Source organism: Oncorhynchus nerka, linkage group LG8, assembly GCF_034236695.1.
Source record: "Oncorhynchus nerka isolate Pitt River linkage group LG8, Oner_Uvic_2.0, whole genome shotgun sequence".
Lineage (NCBI taxonomy): Eukaryota > Metazoa > Chordata > Actinopteri > Salmoniformes > Salmonidae > Oncorhynchus > Oncorhynchus nerka.
In genome coordinates this window covers 22,322,663-22,340,598 of record NC_088403.1, presented here as the reverse complement: position 1 = coordinate 22,340,598, position 17,936 = coordinate 22,322,663, and the positions used below count along the sequence as shown (strand labels likewise).

General features: G+C 48.5%; 1 protein-coding gene across 4 annotated transcripts in view; it reads left to right on the top strand.

The window, feature by feature from the left end:
* Positions 1–17,936, top strand: part of LOC115132929 (bridge-like lipid transfer protein family member 3B) — a 46,259-nt gene that overhangs the window by 18,630 nt on the left and 9,693 nt on the right. Inside the window, exons 8-20 of one of the 4 annotated variants that reach the window (XM_065021516.1) lie at positions 766–952; positions 1,902–1,985; positions 3,780–3,941; positions 4,643–4,752; positions 4,833–4,974; positions 6,295–6,491; positions 6,790–7,545; positions 8,096–8,754; positions 10,855–10,935; positions 11,363–11,517; positions 14,953–15,125; positions 16,931–17,081; positions 17,306–17,362. In XM_065021516.1, coding sequence (XP_064877588.1) covers positions 766–952; positions 1,902–1,985; positions 3,780–3,941; positions 4,643–4,752; positions 4,833–4,974; positions 6,295–6,491; positions 6,790–7,545; positions 8,096–8,754; positions 10,855–10,935; positions 11,363–11,517; positions 14,953–15,125; positions 16,931–17,081; positions 17,306–17,362 — 2,914 coding nt within the window. Of the gene's footprint in view, positions 1–765; positions 953–1,901; positions 1,986–3,779; positions 3,942–4,642; positions 4,753–4,832; positions 4,975–6,294; positions 6,492–6,789; positions 7,546–8,095; positions 8,755–10,854; positions 10,936–11,362; positions 11,518–14,952; positions 15,126–16,930; positions 17,120–17,305; positions 17,363–17,936 lie in introns of all 4 variants that reach the window. The other 3 variants (XM_065021517.1, XM_065021518.1, XM_065021519.1) reach the window with 3 other exon arrangements.

Sequence of the window (17,936 nt, the reverse complement as noted above, 5' to 3'; positions counted from 1 at the left end):
TTCAGGAAGCATTTTTCTACGTAGTCTTTCTTTGTAGTCTGTTTGCAAGCCCTGCCATATCTGACAAGCGCCAGAGCCCCGGTGTAATGGGATTCAATCTTATTCCTGTATTGACGCTTTGCCTTTTTGATGGTTTGTCTGAGGGCTTTGTCGGATTTCTTATAAGCATCCGGATTAGTTTCCCGCTCCTTGAAAGCGACAGCTCTAGTCTTTAGCTCGGTGCAGATGTTGCCTGTAATCCGTGGCTTCTGGTTGAGATATGATCTCGAGTGGAGATCATCCATCTTATTTTCCAGTGATTGCACGTTGGCCAATAGAATGGATGGCAGAGGTGGGCTACCCACTTGCCAACAAATTCTCACAAGGCACCCTGATCTCCTCTCCCTGTATTTCCGTCTGATCTTCATGCGAATGACAGGGATTTGGGCCTGGTCTCGGAAAAGCAGTATATCCTTCGTGTCGGACTCATAAAATAATCCCTGTTCTGATATCCATAAGCTCTTTTTGGTCATAAGAGATGGTAGCAGCAACATTATGTACAGAACAAGTTACAAACAATGTGGAAAAACCCACACAAGATAGAACAGTTGGTTAGGAGCCCATAAAAATCCCCTACGGCGCCATTATCCCAAGCAACACTAGCTGGATGCACTAATAACATTAATGTTCACTTAATTTTATATGTGTCTGTCTGCTTCTCCATATGTCTCTGTGCCGGTGTCTGCATAGTGTCTGTATTTTTTATGGTCTCTGGTCTGTATCCAGGAGTCGTCGGCGCCCCCCTCAGCCCAGCAGGTGCGTAGCCAGCAGGTGTCGTCAGGCACAGCGGCTGACCAGAGCGCCACCATGGCTAATCTGTTCGCTGCCTTCGACGTGTGTGAGACCTCCCACCACCTGCAGATCACACACCTCGACCTGCACATCTGTGACGACATACACGCCAAGGACAGAGGTACGCACACACACAGACGTATGACACGTGTACACACACACAGTACATAGTTGGGAGTCAGTCATGACGTCCCTCCCTCCCCCTCTCTCCTCCCTCCCCTCCTCTCTCCCTCCCAACCCTCCCTCCCTCCCTCCTCTCTCTCTCTCCCTCCCAACCCTCTCTCTCTCTCTCCCTCCCAACCCTCTCTCTCTCTCCCTCCCAACCCTCTCTCTCTCTCCCTCCCTCCCTCTCTCTCTCTCCCTCCCAACCCTCTCTCTCTCTCCCTCTCCCTCCCAACCCCTCTCTCTCCCTCCCAACCCTCTCTCTCCTCCCTCCCAACCCTCTCTCTCCTCCCCCAACCCTCTCTCTCTCTCCCTCCCAACCCCTCTCTCTCTCCCTCTCTCTCTCCCTCCCTCCCTCTCCCTCCCCCTCTCTCTCTCCCTCCCAACCCTCTCTCTCCCTCCCAACCCCTCTCTCTCTCCCTCCCAACCCTCTCTCTCTCTCTCTCCCAACCCTCTCTCTCTCTCCCAACCCTCTCTCTCTCTCTCTCTCCTCCCAACCCCTCTCTCTCTCCCTCCCTCTCTCTCTCTCCCTCCCAACCCTCTCTCTCTCTCTCTCCCTCCCAACCCTCTCTCTCTCTCTCTCTCCCTCCCAACCCTCTCTCTCTCTCCCTCCCCACCCCCTCTCTCCCTCCCCACCCCCTCTCTCTCCCTCCCCCCCCCCCCCTCTCCCTCCCCACCCCCCTCTCTCTCTCTCCCTCCCCACCCCCTCTCTCTCTCTCTCCCTCTCTCTCTCTCTCTCTCTCTCTCTCCCCACCCCCTCTCTCCTCTCCCCACCCCCTCACTCCCTCCCCACCCCCTCTCTCCCTCCCTCCCCACCCACCTCTCTCTCTCCCTCCCCACCCCCCTCTCTCTCTCTCCCTCCCCACCCCCCCTCTCTCTTTCTCTCTCCCTCCCAACCCTCTCTCCAGTGATCAATAAGAGGATAACTGGTGGGGCCATGCAGCTCTCCTTCAGTCACATTACCCTGGACTACTACCCCTCCCACAGAGCAGGTAGACACCACCACAACCTCTACACAACCACCCTACAACATTACTACCCCTCCCACAGAGCAGGTAGACACCACCACAACCACCCTACAACATTACTACCCCTCCCACAGAGCAGGTAGACACCACCACAACCACCCTACAACATTACTACCCCTCCCACAGAGCAGGTAGACACCACCACAACCTCTACACAACCACCCTACAACATTACTACCCCTCCCACAGAGCAGGTAGACACCACCACAACCTCTACACAACCACCCTACAACATTACTACCCCTCCCACAGAGCAGGTAGACACCACCACAACCTCTACACAACCAACCTACAACATTACTACCCCTCCCACAGAGCAGGTAGACACCACCACAACCTCTACACAACCAACCTACAACATTACTACCCCTCCCACAGAGCAGGTAGACACCACCACAACCTCTACACAACCAACCTACAACATTACTACCCCTCCCACAGAGCAGGTAGACACCACCACAACCTCTACACAACCAACCTACAACATTACTACCCCTCCCACAGAGCAGGTAGACACCACCACAACCTCTACACAACCAACCTACAACATTACTACCCCTCCCACAGAGCAGGTAGACACCACCACAACCTCTACACAACCAACCTACAACATTACTACCCCTCCCACAGAGCAGGTAGACACATTTACATTACATTTACATTTAAGTCATTTAGCAGACGCTCTTATCCAGAGCGACTTACAAATTGGTGCGTTCACCTTAAGACATCCAGTGGAACAGCCACTTTACAATAGTGCATCTAAATCTTTTAAGGGGGGTGAGAAGGATTACTTTATCCTATCCTAGGTATTCCTGAAAGAGGTGGGGTTTCAGGTGTCTCCGGAAGGTGGTGATTGACTCCGCTGTCCTGGCGTCGTGAGGGAGTTTGTTCCACCATTGGGGGGCCAGAGCAGCGAACAGTTTTGACTGGGCTGAGCGGGAACTGTACTTCCTCAGTGGTAGGGAGGCGAGCAGGCCAGAGGTGGATGAACGCAGTGCCCTTGTTTGGGTGTAGGGCCTGATCAGAGCCTGGAGGTACTGAGGTGCCGTTCCCCTCACAGCTCCGTAGGCAAGCACCATGGTCTTGTAGCGGATGCGAGCTTCAACTGGAAGCCAGTGGAGAGAGCGGAGGAGCGGGGTGACGTGAGAGAACTTGGGAAGGTTGAACACCAGACGGGCTGCGGCGTTCTGGATGAGTTGTAGGGGTTTAATGGCACAGGCAGGGAGCCCAGCCAACAGCGAGTTGCAGTAATCCAGACGGGAGATGACAAGTGCCTGGATTAGGACCTGCGCTGCTTCCTGTGTGAGGCAGGGTCGTACTCTGCGGATGTTGTAGAGCATGAACCTACAAGAACGGGCCACCGCCTTGATGTTAGTTGAGAACGACAGGGTGTTGTCCAGGATCACGCCAAGGTTCTTAGCGCTCTGGGAGGAGACACCACCACAACCTCTACACAACCAACCTACAACATTACTACCCCTCCCACAGAGCAGGTAGACACCACCACAACCTCTCACCAACATTACTACCCCTCCCACAGAGCAGGTGAACACCACCACAACTTCTATCCAACCTCCCTCCAACTGCCACACAGCTGATGGGGGTAATAGTGATCTTTCTGATCTCTCAACACCACAAAATGTGTCTTTCTCTGTCTGTATACCATCTCTATTAGTGACAAGAGTAGGTACTTAGATGACGGTTTCTCCCTCGTCTTTTGCTTTCTGTCCTCTCCCCCATTCATCTCTCTGTCTCCAGGTGAGAGTTGTCTCCACTGGATGCAGTACAGTGAGGCCACTAAGGCCAGGGAGGGCTGGGCCAGGAGTCTGCTGGAGGAGTTCAAGTCTAACGTGGAGATGTTGAAGACCGCCAAGAGAGACCGGGAGGGCCCGGCCAACTCTCACACCTCACCACAGCACGGTAAACAAAACGCGCGCACACACACACAGAGTACGGTAAACACTCACACAGACACACCTCCCCTCAATGTGATTGAAACATAGTAATCCAATAAAGGTGTGTGTTAGAGCACATGTCCTGATCCACTTTTTATTCAACAACTATAAAAATCTGTCCCAGCAGCCCATGAAGAGTGATGTTGGTTAGACAGCTGACATTCAACTGAACTAGAATACACTTAATGTCATCTAGTGGGTCATTTTTAGAAGAGCCCCAAGAGTTGGAATTAAGTGAAGTGTTGGTTTCCCTAGCATCACACTGCCTAGTCACTCTGAGTTCTGTCCTCTCCAGTGTCCAGGTATCCCTCCAGTGTCTCCAGCGTTAGGGACAGTGTGTATGGTCCCGTAGGGCAGGACGAGACAGGAAGAGGAAGAATAGTGGTGGTTAGGGGGCCAGACGACCTACCCCCGGGGTGGGTGCGGGCACGAGCCATGGTACGAGAGAGGGCGAGGGCACGGGGGCGGGCACAGTGCTGCTTCTCATGCCTAGAGCCAGGTACCCCCCTAACCGATGGTGTGCGCACGCGGTGTGCGGTGATACACACCTTTTGAGATGATGTCAGAGTGTGGCAGGTGGTCTGATTGGCTCTGTTTTTCTCTCTCCAAACTTTCTCCTTATTCTCCCTACCATCCTTTCTCTCCCTCCCCCCCCCTCCTTTCTAGGTAAGATCAGTACTAGTTCTACCAGTATCCTCAGTTCTCCCCAGACCCCCAGGACGCAGCTCCTGTCCAGCTCCATTGTCCTCAGGATAGCTGACTTCAGCATCTACCAGGTCAGCACACGCACACAGTTGACGTGCTTATCTGATCCACCCACTTCTCATAATGACCTCATCCCGTGTGTGTGCATCAGGTGTCCACAGCAGACCAGCGTCGCTCCAGCCCTAAGGCCATGATCTCCTGTAATAAGAAGTCCCTGTACCTCCCTCCTGAGATGCCTGCCATCCATGTCGAGTTCACCGAATACTACTTCCCTGACGGAAAGGACTACCCCAGTAAGATTGGTTCCTACTCTCATTCAGTTACTAGTTTTTGGTTCCTAGACCCTCACCCTCATTGATTATTATATCATCTTCTCTTCCCCGCCTCCTGTAGTCCCTTGCATTGATTATTATATCATCTTCTCTTCCCCGCCTCCTGTAGTCCCTTGCATTGATTATTATATCATCTTCTCTTCCCCGCCTCCTGTAGTCCCTTGCATTGATTATTATATCATCTTCTCTTCCCCGCCTCCTGCAGTTCCTTGCATTGATTATTATATCATCTTCTCTTCCCCGCCTCCTGTAGTCCCTTGCATTGATTATTATATCATCTTCTTCTTCCTGCAGTCCCTTGCATTGATTATTATATCCTCCTGTAGTCCCTTGCATTGATTATTATATCATCTTCTCTTCCCCGCCTCCTGCAGTCCCTTGCATTGATTATTATATCATCTTCTCTTCCCCACCTCCTGCAGTCCCTTGCATTGATTATTATATCATCTTCTCTTCCCCGCCTCCTGTAGTCCCTTGCATTGATTATTATATAATCTTCTCTTCCCCGCCTCCTGCAGTCCCTTGCATTGATTATTATATCATCTTCTCTTCCCCACCTCCTGCAGTCCCTTGCATTGATTATTATATCATCTTCTCTTCCCCGCCTCCTGCAGTCCCTTGCATTGATTATTATATCATCTTCTCTTCCCCGCCTCCTGCAGTCCCTTGCATTGATTATTATATCTCCTCTTCCCCTCCTCCTGCAGTTCCTTGCATTGATTATTATATCATCTTCTCTTCCCCGCCTCCTGTAGTTCCTTGCATTGATTATTATATCATCTTCTCTTCCCCGCCTCCTGTAGTCCCTTGCATTGATTATTATATCATCTTCTCTTCCCCGCCTCCTGCAGTCCCTTGCATTGATTATTATATCATCTTCTCTTCCCCGCCTCCTGCAGTCCCTTGCATTGATTATTATATCATCTTCTCTTCCCCGCCTCCTGCAGTCCCTTGCATTGATTATTATATCATCTTCTCTTCCCCACCTCCTGTAGTCCCTTGCATTGATTATTATATCATCTTCTCTTCCCCGCCTCCTGCAGTCCCTTGCATTGATTATTATATCATCTTCTCTTCCCCGCCTCCTGCAGTCCCTTGCATTGATTATTATATCTCCTCTTCCCCGCCTCCTGCAGTTCCTTGCATTGATTATTATATCATCTTCTCTTCCCCCACCTCCTGCAGTCCCTTGCATTGATTATTATATCATCTTCTCTTCCCCACCTCCTGCAGTCCCTTGCATTGATTATTATATCATCTTCTCTTCCCCACCTCCTGCAGTCCCTTGCCCCAACCTGTATGTGCAGCTGAATGCGCTGCAGCTGGTGCTGGACCCCAGGAGCCTGGTGTGGTGCAACCTGTTTACGCTGGACCTGAGGCAGAGCCTGGAACAGTTCATGGAGCTCTACAAGCTCAACGACGAGGAACAGAAGCCTGACGAGCACATCGACATCAGGGTGGACGGACTAATGCTGAAGGTAGAGGGCAGAAAGGATACACAACCACAGGCTCTGGCATGATGTTATGTCGCTGTTCAAATCACACACACACTCATATTGACTCCTTGGACACTTTGATTCAGTCAGTTGAGAAATGCGAACGCTACCATAGCTGTGAAAACAGCCCTTAAAGGTCAACACACTCCATTTCTGTTGGAGCGTAGTCTTTACATTTCAACAGATTGGAAATTACGCTCATTAGTCATCTTGTACACATTGATGACCTCTATGTATATTTTGTAATACTGTGTTTCTCTTCCTCTCTCCCCCACCACAGTTGGTAGTGCCCACGGACAGGGACCCCTCCTATCCCCAGGACCTCCCCCTCTCCGTCTCCGTCCAATGCTCGGAGATGGTGGCCACCAACACCCGCCACCCCCCCAACTGCTCCCGCTCCCACCTGGAAGCCCTCCTCCTCTCCTTCCAAGAACAACAGTTCTTCTCCACCTCCTTTTCCTCCTTCCCTCGCTCCTCCACCTCCTTCCCGGTGATCCACCCTGTTTTCCAGCGCCATGCGCATGAGCAGGACACTATGTTGCACAATGTGTATAAAGGGTTGGTGTCGCCCTCGTTGGGCGTGGATGCCCTCAAAATGCCAGCTGCCACAGACTTGTGGGCGGTTCATTTTGCCCAGTTCTGGGTGGACTACGAGGGGAAGGGGCGGCCCCAGCCCTTCGTTGACGCCTTCCCCCTCACTCTGTGGGCGTGCCAGCCGGTCAGACATGCCCAGCACCAGGAGCGGCTAATGGGCGGGGCTTCGAGAGGGCAGAGAACGCCCCTTTCTGCAGCTGCAGGCCTGGCCAGGAGCGAGCCTGTGGATACCGTTGGACATCTGCAGAGGAAGAGGCTTTTGAAGGAGTACTATAGTACTGTTACGGACGCCACTGCAACAGAGGCCTCGCTGCCGCCTAGCAACGGGTTTCACAAGCCACTGTCCCTGGACAACATCCCCCCACCTTCCTCGTCTTCCTCTTCTAGTAAGGAGGCAGACATGCACATGTTAGTGCACATACAAAATCATTTGAGTGCTCAGGTGAGTGATGATTCATATTTTGGTGTGTGTGTGTACACTAAGTGTACAAAACATTAGGAACATTTTATTTTCCTGGTCCATCTGATCCCTTATTGATGCCACGTGTGTGTGCCATTCAGAGGGTGAATGAGCAAGACAAAATATTTAAGTGCCTTTGAACGGGTTTTGGCAGTAGGTGCCAGTTGTACTGGTTTGTGTGTCAAGAACTGCAACGCTGCTGGGTTTTTCACACTCAACAGTTTCCCATGCGGGTCACGAATGTTCCACCATCCAAAGGACATCCAGCCAACTTGACACAACTGCAGGAAGCATTGGAGTCAACATGGGCCAGGAACGCTTTCCACACCCTGTAGGGTCCATGCATCGATGAATTGAGGCTGTTCTGAGGGCAAAAGGGTGGTGGCGCAATATTAGGGAAGTGTTCCTAATGTTTTATACACTTTGTATTAATGTATGACGTGTGCATATAATGTGAACCAACATGCGTTACACTGTGTTTATTTGAGAATGCTGAAGTGTGTGTAGTTATGAGTATAATGTGTGTGTCCAGGTGAGCCACAGGCAGTACATGTTCCTGATGCGGCTGCAGCGCAGCATCAAAGCCTTGCAGCACACCCTGCAACAGGACCTGGAGGGGATGGGCTCCAAACGAGACAAGGCAAAGACTACATCGGACCCCCCTCCAGACCACCAGCCCTTCAGTGCCTGTGTGGGGATCCTGCTCAAAAGTGCAGAGGTAGCCCTCCTCTTGAAGCCGGTCCCCCAGCCCGAGGGTCCTGGTTCCCCCCTAGGGTCGGAGTTGTCCCCCTCGGAGAGTAGATGCACCTTGGAGACTGGGAGTGACGGAGTGGAGGGGGGGGATAGAGGAACCCACGTGGAGGGGGCTGGGGCGAAGGGAAGCTGTACAGTGGACCAGCTTATGTGCGGGGTAGAGGGTGGGATAACGCAAGGTCCCGCCCCTCTTATCCCCGCCTCTGCCCCCAACCTGAAGGCTTCTCTTGACGAGAGGACAGGGAGATCGAGTTCAGAGGAGTTGGGAGAGGCTTCCCTGGAGGCCTGGACTGGGGGAGAGGAGCCGGGGACCGGAGTTGATTGTAAAGCCCAGCAGGGTGAGTCCTCCGGGGCAGACCCCACTCTCTCAGACCCCTTCTCCACCAAAGACTGGAACGAGAAGAACCCTGGGGCCAGATTGCCTGAGTCTATGTCCAGGTAATTCCCTTCCGTCATTATCATAATACAGTCTGGTTATTTAGACTGTCATTACCGTAACAGTCCTTTTCCAGCTATTTAGACCTGTAGCCACTGTCAATGACCAGGTATTCAGTTCAGTGTTTCCACTGCAGTCATTTAGCTGTGGCACCACGGCAAAAAAAATATGGGACATTAAAAAAAAGTATACCAAGGTGCGCTTTGAAGATGCTGGAACAGTCCACATTTACTTTTCCTCAGCAGACAAAATCAGACAAGCCCACAGTATAATAGTTTATCTATTTACATAATCGGCTTGTTATCTTGTTATGGCAAGATAAATATTCCTCTCGAGGCGCGTTCAAATTACGAGTGTCATAGGGAGGGAATTCCCAGACTCTAAAATCGGCTGCTCACTTCTACCAGCCGCACCGGTTTACTCTTTATATGGCCTGCGTATGGAGGAACGCTGAATGAATGGAATTAATAACTTTGAATTAACTGAATGATCGAAAATAGGCCTACCTGCTTGCACTTTGAGATTTCACTCTCGCAGCACGTTTCCACGGTGATGTAGCCTATTCCTTTATCACAACCTTTTTTCCCCTCCGGTTAGGCCTAAATTAGCCATTTTCACGTAACCTAGGCTACCCAGGAAAAATACGCTTTGTAATGTGTTGTATCACAACCGGCCGTGATTGGGTGTCCCATAGGGCGGCGCACAATTGGCCCAGAGTCGTCCGAGGTAGGCAGTCATTGTAAATAAGAATTTGTTCTTAATTAACTGACTTGCCTAGTTGAATACATAAAAATGATCTGGTGGGGAGAGGGAACATAAGCGCTGCACGTGGACAAATTAGAACATTGTAATGCTTGGCTGGTAGACTTATGTCTGTCTCGCCGCTCAGAGTGGAATTCACAACACAACAAGCGCCTGGGTTTTGAAAGTCTAACTTGATTTTAAAATGTTTCCCGACCCGCAATGTAATTGTTCTGAACCACGAACCGACCCACGGTTTGAAAAGTTTTGTTTATTCCACCCGCCAGCTGATTTAATATATTTATTTTTGTCTCACCCATGCCTATCTGACCCGATGCAGGACTCTACTAATGATTAGCCCAACATGGTAAATGCAGACAGGCAAACCCCATGCTTCAGCCCTTTTATTTATAGCCACTATGCTGCATCAGTTGGGATACAGGTGATAATGCTTATTGCTAATAGCATACCTGATAATATTGACCATGCATAGGCTATAAGCAAGGTCCACTATGTTACAATTTAAACAACTCATTTTACCAATGTTATTTGGCTCATTTCTTGAGGTAGATATTATATTTTGGTTGGTGTCAACATAATTTGATAGAATGTCCTTTTAATAAGTCACCAGAAGTGAGCTTCTCAGTCCTTCTGCATAAAAATTCTCTGGGAGGGGGGACCCCCAAAACAGTGGGAGAGGGAAACCCCCTGACCCATTACTGCTACCCATTTCTCCAGAGGAACACTGATTCCGTTACTTCCATAACATATTGTTCAGCTATTCAGACGGTCAGTCTGTAAAACATTCACAGTGATGATTCACTCCAAAGCAAACAATAAGAAGATCTTTACTGTGACTTGGTGCATGTCCTGGTCGCCAGATCAGCAGTGGGAAATGCAGGCCAATCGACAGGCCAATAACACTCATTCAGAGGACTTATGACAAGCTTTAAATAAACAGTCACTCCTATTACTGCAATACTCAGTCACAACAATGCTTCCTGCAGATGTCATTACAGTTCCTCACTTATTCATGCCCAGCTTAGTAAAGCATCATTTAATGTTACTTTACTGTTACTTGGTCAGTCCCATCACATCAGTAGGTGGTTCTACATCATGTCTGTGTAAATACAGTGACCTCAATGTACCTGCCCTATATGTCACAATATCAATGTTGTCACCCATAAGAGGTGTTTGTTCATTTGTGTGTGTTTCTGCCTTGTCCACTGTTCTCCCATACAAGGTGTGCGTCAGTCTTTTTGTGTGTGTGTTTTTTCTCTCACAGCTATTCTGTAGCTCAGTGTGTCCTCTGCTCTGACCCATGCGGTGTGTGTGTGTGTGTGTGTTCTTTCTCTACAAAGGAAAGGCAGTCTGTCAGTGGTTTCTGACCGGCTCAGCTCCTCAAACACCCGGTCCACCTCCCTTTATTCTATTTCCAACATGTAAGACACGCTATGGGTCTGTCTGTGTGTCCGCATTCCTTTAAATATCTGTTACACGTTGTATCTGTATGTGTGCATGTAGAATTGTCTGTGGTTGGGTGTATATCTGTGGGTCTGTATACATTTACACGCTGCAAGTTGGTGTGTACCTGGTGAATAGTGTGTGTAGCCTTTATCTGGTGACTAGTAGCAGATAGCCATGGCTAGGTCAACGGTCTAGACCTGAGCCCAGTTTCCCAAAAGCATCTTAAGGCTAAGTTCATTCAGCTCAATGGTTCTGATGATGAACTCAGCCCTAAAATGCTTTTGGGAAACCGGGCACAGGGCTATTCATATCCAAGCCTTGAGGTCCACAGTACTTCTGTTTTTCTTTCCCCTCACCCTTCTCCCCCACTCACACTCACTCTTGTTTGTTTGTGTGTTCCAGTGGGCGTCTGATGAGGGAGCGTTCCCAGTCCAGTTTCTCAGTGTCCTATAAGAACATGAAGAAGACTCCGTCTCTGCAGTCCTTGGACAACCTCTCCATAGACAGCTACCTGATGGAGGACGGAGACACAGACACATACAGCCTGCTGGAGAGGGGTAGGAAACACACACACACACACATACACACACACACACACAGGGCCCTGGGTCCTAGACTTCCTGACGGGCTGACCCCAGGTGGTGAAGGAAGGCAACATCACGTCCACCACTCTGACCCTCAACACGGGGGCCCCTCTGGTGCTCGGCCGCATCCTAAACTCCCTGTTCATCCATGACTGCGTGGTCACGCGCGTCTACATCTCATTCATCAGGTTTGCTGACGACACAATAGTGGTAGGCCTGATTTTACTAACAACAATGAGGCAGTCTACAAGGAGGAGTTGAGAGCCCTGGTGGAGTGGTGCCAGGAAAATAACCTCTCCCTCAACGTCAACAAAACAAAGGAGCTGATCGTGGACTTCAGGAGGCCGCAGCGAGAGAACGCCCCCATCCACATCGACAGGCAGTGGATAGTCAACAGCTTCTAGTTCCTCACTGAGAATGTGAAATGGTTCCTTCACACTGACAGTGTGGTGAAGATGGCACAACATCGCCTCTTCAACCTCAGAATGCTGAAGAAATTCATCTTGGCCCCAAATATGCTGATCAAACCAGCCGCGTTGCAAAATAAATGTTCATATACATGTTCAATCATTTCATCCACTGCTCGCGCACGTCAACAGGCGTCTGCCTACCAGGAATATAACGTGGCTCTATTTTAGAAGCTTGACTCGCTGCAAGTCCAGCCTCTCCCATCTACTCATTGGTTTTTAGGAGCATATACCGACGTGGGTGATTGAAAGATGAACTGAGGTCCACACTCCAGGCCAGTTGGTAGCGTTCATGCACCTTAAAGATGGTTGCCAACCGCAATATAAAATCCACAGAAGAAGAAAGATGAACAAGGAGAGACTAATCAAAGAGAAAAATGGGAAACCAAGTTAGTTATCTGCGGATTCATTGTTGGAGTAGAGAACACACGATTTTGTATGACTCAAAATAGGTCAAAATTCTACAAAGAGCCAGCTCAAAAAAGGACCATATGCATTTCAGATCAAATAACAAGCCAAAGTTTATCTCCTAGGACAAATTAACTAGCAACAGCAAGCTAGCTAAATGTCCATGAATGTTTAATTTACGTTTCGACCTCTCCCCAAATTAATATAGTTGGTTCACAGTAGGTTTTGGTATTTTAACCTGTGTGTCATGAACGTGGCTGGTGGAGACCAAATCAACACGCGCGCGCACACAGACGATGAGCAAGTTTGGTTAGCTAGTAAGACCCTCACAAACTTCTACAGATGCACCATTGAGAGCATCATTACCTCATGGTACGGCAATTGCACCGCTCGCAACCTCCAGGCTCTCCAGAGGGTGGTGCGGTCAGCCCAACGCATCATCGGGGGCATCTACAGCACCCGGTGTTTCAAAGGCCAAGAAGATCATCATTCTCCCCGCTACCATCTAGAAGATGGAGACCTTGCAGGTGCATCAACACTGGGACAGAGAGACTGATAAACAGCTTCTATATCCAGGCCATCAGACTATTAAATAGTCCTCACTAGCCGGCCTCCGTCCAGTACCCTGGCCTGAACATTAGACACTGTCACTAGCCAGCTAACAGCCAGTACTCTACCCTGCACCTTAGAGACTGCTGCCCTATTTACATAATACTGTTTACATACTGATTTACCCACTTCATATGTATATACTGTATTGTAGTCATGGATCATCCTATATACGTATCTACTGCTGTACACACCTTTTCTATGAATATACTGTCCATACTGTTTATACCATTCACATGCATATGTTTATATTCCAGACTCCGGTCCGGAAGCTATTTCCTGCCATTCTATCCATTTTGCTGTGGGGTTGTGTGTACTGTATTCTCAACATAGCTCATTGATTGCGTACTTGTTTTACTGCATTGTTCGGAGCTACAGTTGAAGTCGGAAGTTCTTGTTCTTTCTATTCCATAGTTTGTCCAGGATATGGCAGTTGTGATCTGATGTGCTCTATACCAGAATAAAGATGTCCTCTCACTGTCAATTGTGTTTATTTTCAGCAAATTTAACATGTGTAAATATTTGTATGAACATAAGATTCAACAACAAACATAGACTGAACAAGTTCCACAGATATGTGACGAACAGAAATTGAATAATGTGTCTGTGACTAAAGGGGGAGTCAAAATCAAAAGTAACAGTCAGTATCTGGTGTGGCCACCAGCTGCATTAAGTACTGCAGTGCATCTCCTCCTCATGGACTGTGCCAGATTTGCCAGTGTTTGCTGTGAGATGTTACCCCACTTTTCCACAAGGCACCTGCATGTTCCCGGACATTTCTGGGGGGAATGGCCCTAGCCCTCACCCTCCAATCCAACAGGTCCCAGACATGCTCAATGGGATTGAGATCAGGGCTCTACGCTGGCCATGGCAGAACACTGACATTCCTGTCTTGTAGGAAATCACGCACAGAACGAGCAGTATGGCTGGAGGCATTGTCATGTTGGAGGGTCATGTCAGAATGAGCCTGCAGGAAGGGGTACCACATGAGGGAAGAGGAGGATGTCTTCCCTGTAATGCACAGCGTTGAGATTCCCTGCAATGACAACAAGCTCAGTCAGTGACACACCGCCCCAGGCCATTATGGACCTTCCACCTCCAAATCAATCCCGCTCCAGAGTACAGGCATCGGTGTAACGCTCATTCCTTCGACGATAAATGCAAATCTGACCATCACCCCTGGTGAGACAACTTTGAAGAGCACTTTTTGCCAGTCCTGTCTGGTCCAGTGACGGTGGGTTTGTGCCCATAAGCGCCGTTGTTGCCGGTGATGTCTGGTGAGGACCTGCCTTACAATAGGCCTACAAGCCCGCAGTCCAGCCTCTCTCAGCCTATTGCGGACAGTCTGAGCATTGATGGAGGGATTGTGCGTTCCTAATGTAACTCGGGCAGTTGTTGTTGCCATCCTGTACCTGTCCTGCAGGTGTGATGTTCGGATGTACCAATCCTGTGCAGGTGTTACACGTGGTCTGCCACGATCAGCTGTTCGTCCTGTCTTCCTGTAGCGCTGTCTTAGGCGTCTCACAGTACGGACATTGCAATTTATTGCCCTGGCCACATCTGCCTAAGGAATGTTCATGCAGATGAGCAGGGACCCTGGGCATCTTTCTTTTGGTGTTTTTCAGAGTCCGTAGAAAGGCCTCTTTAGTGTTCTAAGTTTTCATAACTTTGACCTTAATTGCCACAGGTGCATAATTGCCACAGGTGCATGTTCATTAATTGTTTATGGTTCATTGAACAAGCATGGGAAACCGTGTTTAAACCCTTTACAGTGAAGATCTGTGAAGTTTTAAGAATTATCTTTGAAAGACAGGGTCCTGAAAAAGGGACATTTCTTTTTTTTTTGCTGAGTTTAGGTTTTTGTCTGGTATTTATCAATGTATTGGTAGCAGACCACCAATTGTAATTAATTCTGTGTCCACAGACGACGTGTCCATCTCCGGCTTTAAGGATGTGGTGAGGGAGCAGAGTGCCACAGAAATTGCCAAGGAGGCAGCAGCAGTAGCGGCCATGGGCACAGGGGAGCAGGACTGTGCTGGCTCACCAGATACTGTTAGTGCCACCTCCCAGAGCATTGACGAACCTACCAAAGACATGGTAATACACACATGCACAGGAAATGTATGCCCACATTCAGGCATGGACACATGAACAGACACCGTGCTGTACACACACATGCATACACGCACACTATACAATGCATTCGGAAAGTATTCAGACCCCTTGACTTTTTCCACATTTTGTTACGTTACAGCCTTGTTATAAAATCTATTAAATTGTTTTTTCCCCCTCAATACCCCATAATTACAAACCAAAAACAGGTTTTAAGACATTTTTGCAAATGTATTAAAAATGAATCGTATTTAGACCCATTACTCAGTACCTTTTGGCAGCGATTACAGCCTCTCATCTTCTTGGGTATGACGCAACAAGCTTGACACACCTGTATTTGGTGAGTTTCTAACATTCTCTGCAGATCCTGTCAGGTTGAACAGGGAGTGTCACTGCACAGCTATTTTCAGATCTCTCCAGAGATGTTCGATCGCGTTCAAGTCCGGGCTCTGGCTGGGCCATTCAAGGACATTGAGACTTGTCTGAAAGCCACTCCTGTGTTTTCTTGGCTGTGTGCTTAAGGTCGTTGTCCTGTTGGAAGGTGAACCTTTGCCACAGTCTGAGAACCTGCTCCAGAGCACTCAGGACTTCATCAAGGATCTCTTTGCACTTTGCTCTGTTCATCTTTGCCTTGATCCTGACAAGTCTCCCAGTCCATGCTGCTGAAAAACATCCCCACATCATGATGCTGCCACAAACATGCTTCACCGTAGGGATGGTGCCAGGTTTCCTCCAGATGTGACGCTTAGCGGTCAGGCCAAGGAGTTTAGTCTTGGTTTCATCAGACCAGAGAATCTTGTTTCTCATGGTCTGAGTCTTTAGGTGCCTTTTGGAAAACATCAACCGGGCTGTCATGTGCCTTTTACTGAGGAGTGGCTTCCGTCTGGCCACTCTACCAAAATGACCTGATTGGTGGAGTGCTGCAGAGATGGTTGTCCTTCTGGAAGGTTATCCCATCTCCACAGAGGAACTCTGGGTTCTTTGTCACCCCCCTGACCAAGTCCCTTCTCCCCCGATTGCTCAGTTTGGCCATGCGGCCATTTCTAGGAAGAGTCTTGGTTGTTCCAAACTTCTTCTATTTAAGAATGATGGCGACCACTGTGTTCTTGGGGACCTTCAATGCTGTAGAACTGTTTTGGTACCCTTCCCCAGATCTGTGCCTCGACACAATCCTGTCTCAGAGCTCTACGGACAATTCCTTCGACCTCATGGCTTGGTTTTTGCTCTGACATGTCAACTGTGGGACCTTTTTATATAGACAGGTGTGTGCCTTTCCAAATCATGTCCAATCAATTGAATTTACCACAGATGGACTCAATCAAGTTGTAGAAACTTCTCAAGGACGATCAATGGAAACAGGATGCACCTGAGCTCAGTTTCGAGTCTCATAGCAAAGGGTCTGAATACTTATGTAAACCAAGTATTTCTGTTTTTTATGTTTAATACATTTGCAAACAATTTTAAAAACCTTTTTTTCTTTCATGAGGTATTGTGTGTAGATTGTAGATTGAAAATGTTTTATTTAATACATTTTATAACAAGGCTGTAACGTAACTAAATGCGGAAGAAGTCAAGGGGTCTGAATACTTTCCGAAAGCATTGTACATGCATATATATATATATATATATATATATATATATATATATATATGCATATGTATGTACACATGAACATTTTTCATTTCCTGAACTATCACTTTACCCCACTTTCTGAATTGATTGAATTAACTTAAATTTTTATTCATTTTAGCTGACTCTCTTATCCAACTTAATGCCTCTCTCCCTCCCAGGTGTCGGTGTTGGTGCTGAAGGTGCAGTGTGTATGTGGGGGGATGGAAGTGCGAGGGGAGAGCACGGCTGTGTCTCTGGAGGTGGACTGCGTCAGACCCACACAGCTGGGAAACGTCAGCCTCCGACAATACCTCAGCAACCGCAGCCTGGGTGAAGACACACACAGACTCATGCGTAGACACACAAATGTATATGCTCATACGCATATATACATGCATGCATACATCGGGGCTAGTACACACACATTGCACTCACACACACTGCAGTTTGGCGATTCCCCAGTTTCTTGGAGTACTATCTATAGCTGGGTTATGTCCACGCACTCCCACACACACTCCCAATTGACTTGGTTTACCCTTCCATAACTCTTGCAGGTATGGTACCCACTGCTCAGGGCAGCACTATTGTACCCCCTGCCCCAGGCAGCGAAGGTATGTGTGTGTGGAACATAAGCATGGGTAGGCAAATGCAAGCTTGCGCACAAGTGCTACTACCTGTTTGTGTGTTTTAGTGGTGTCTCTGATTTCATCATTGGTATGAAATGACAGATAGTAATTTGTATTTTTGCTCCACCAAGCATGCTACACAAGTTTGATTTACTATCCTTGTGGGGACCAAACAATTGATTCCCATTCAAAATCATATTTTCCCTAACCACAAACCCCTAAACCTAACCCTAATTGTAGCCAGCCCTGAACCTAACCCCTAAGCCCATAAATAGTGTTTTTCCTTGTGGGGATTGGCAACATGTCCACACGATTTTCCTTGTTTCACTATCCTGGTGAGAACTTCTGGTTCCCACAAGGATAGTAAAAGAACACACACAATGTGTGACTGCAATGTGTGTCTCAAGGGTATTTAACTGCAGTGTGTCTCTCAAGGGGTGTGTGTGTCTAACTGCTGCAGTGAGACGATGCATTAGCACTAATGGGGGTTTTGCTCCCATTACCAGCTACATTAAACCCAGTGTCGGTATGTGTTTTTGTGGCACCACAGGTTGTGTGC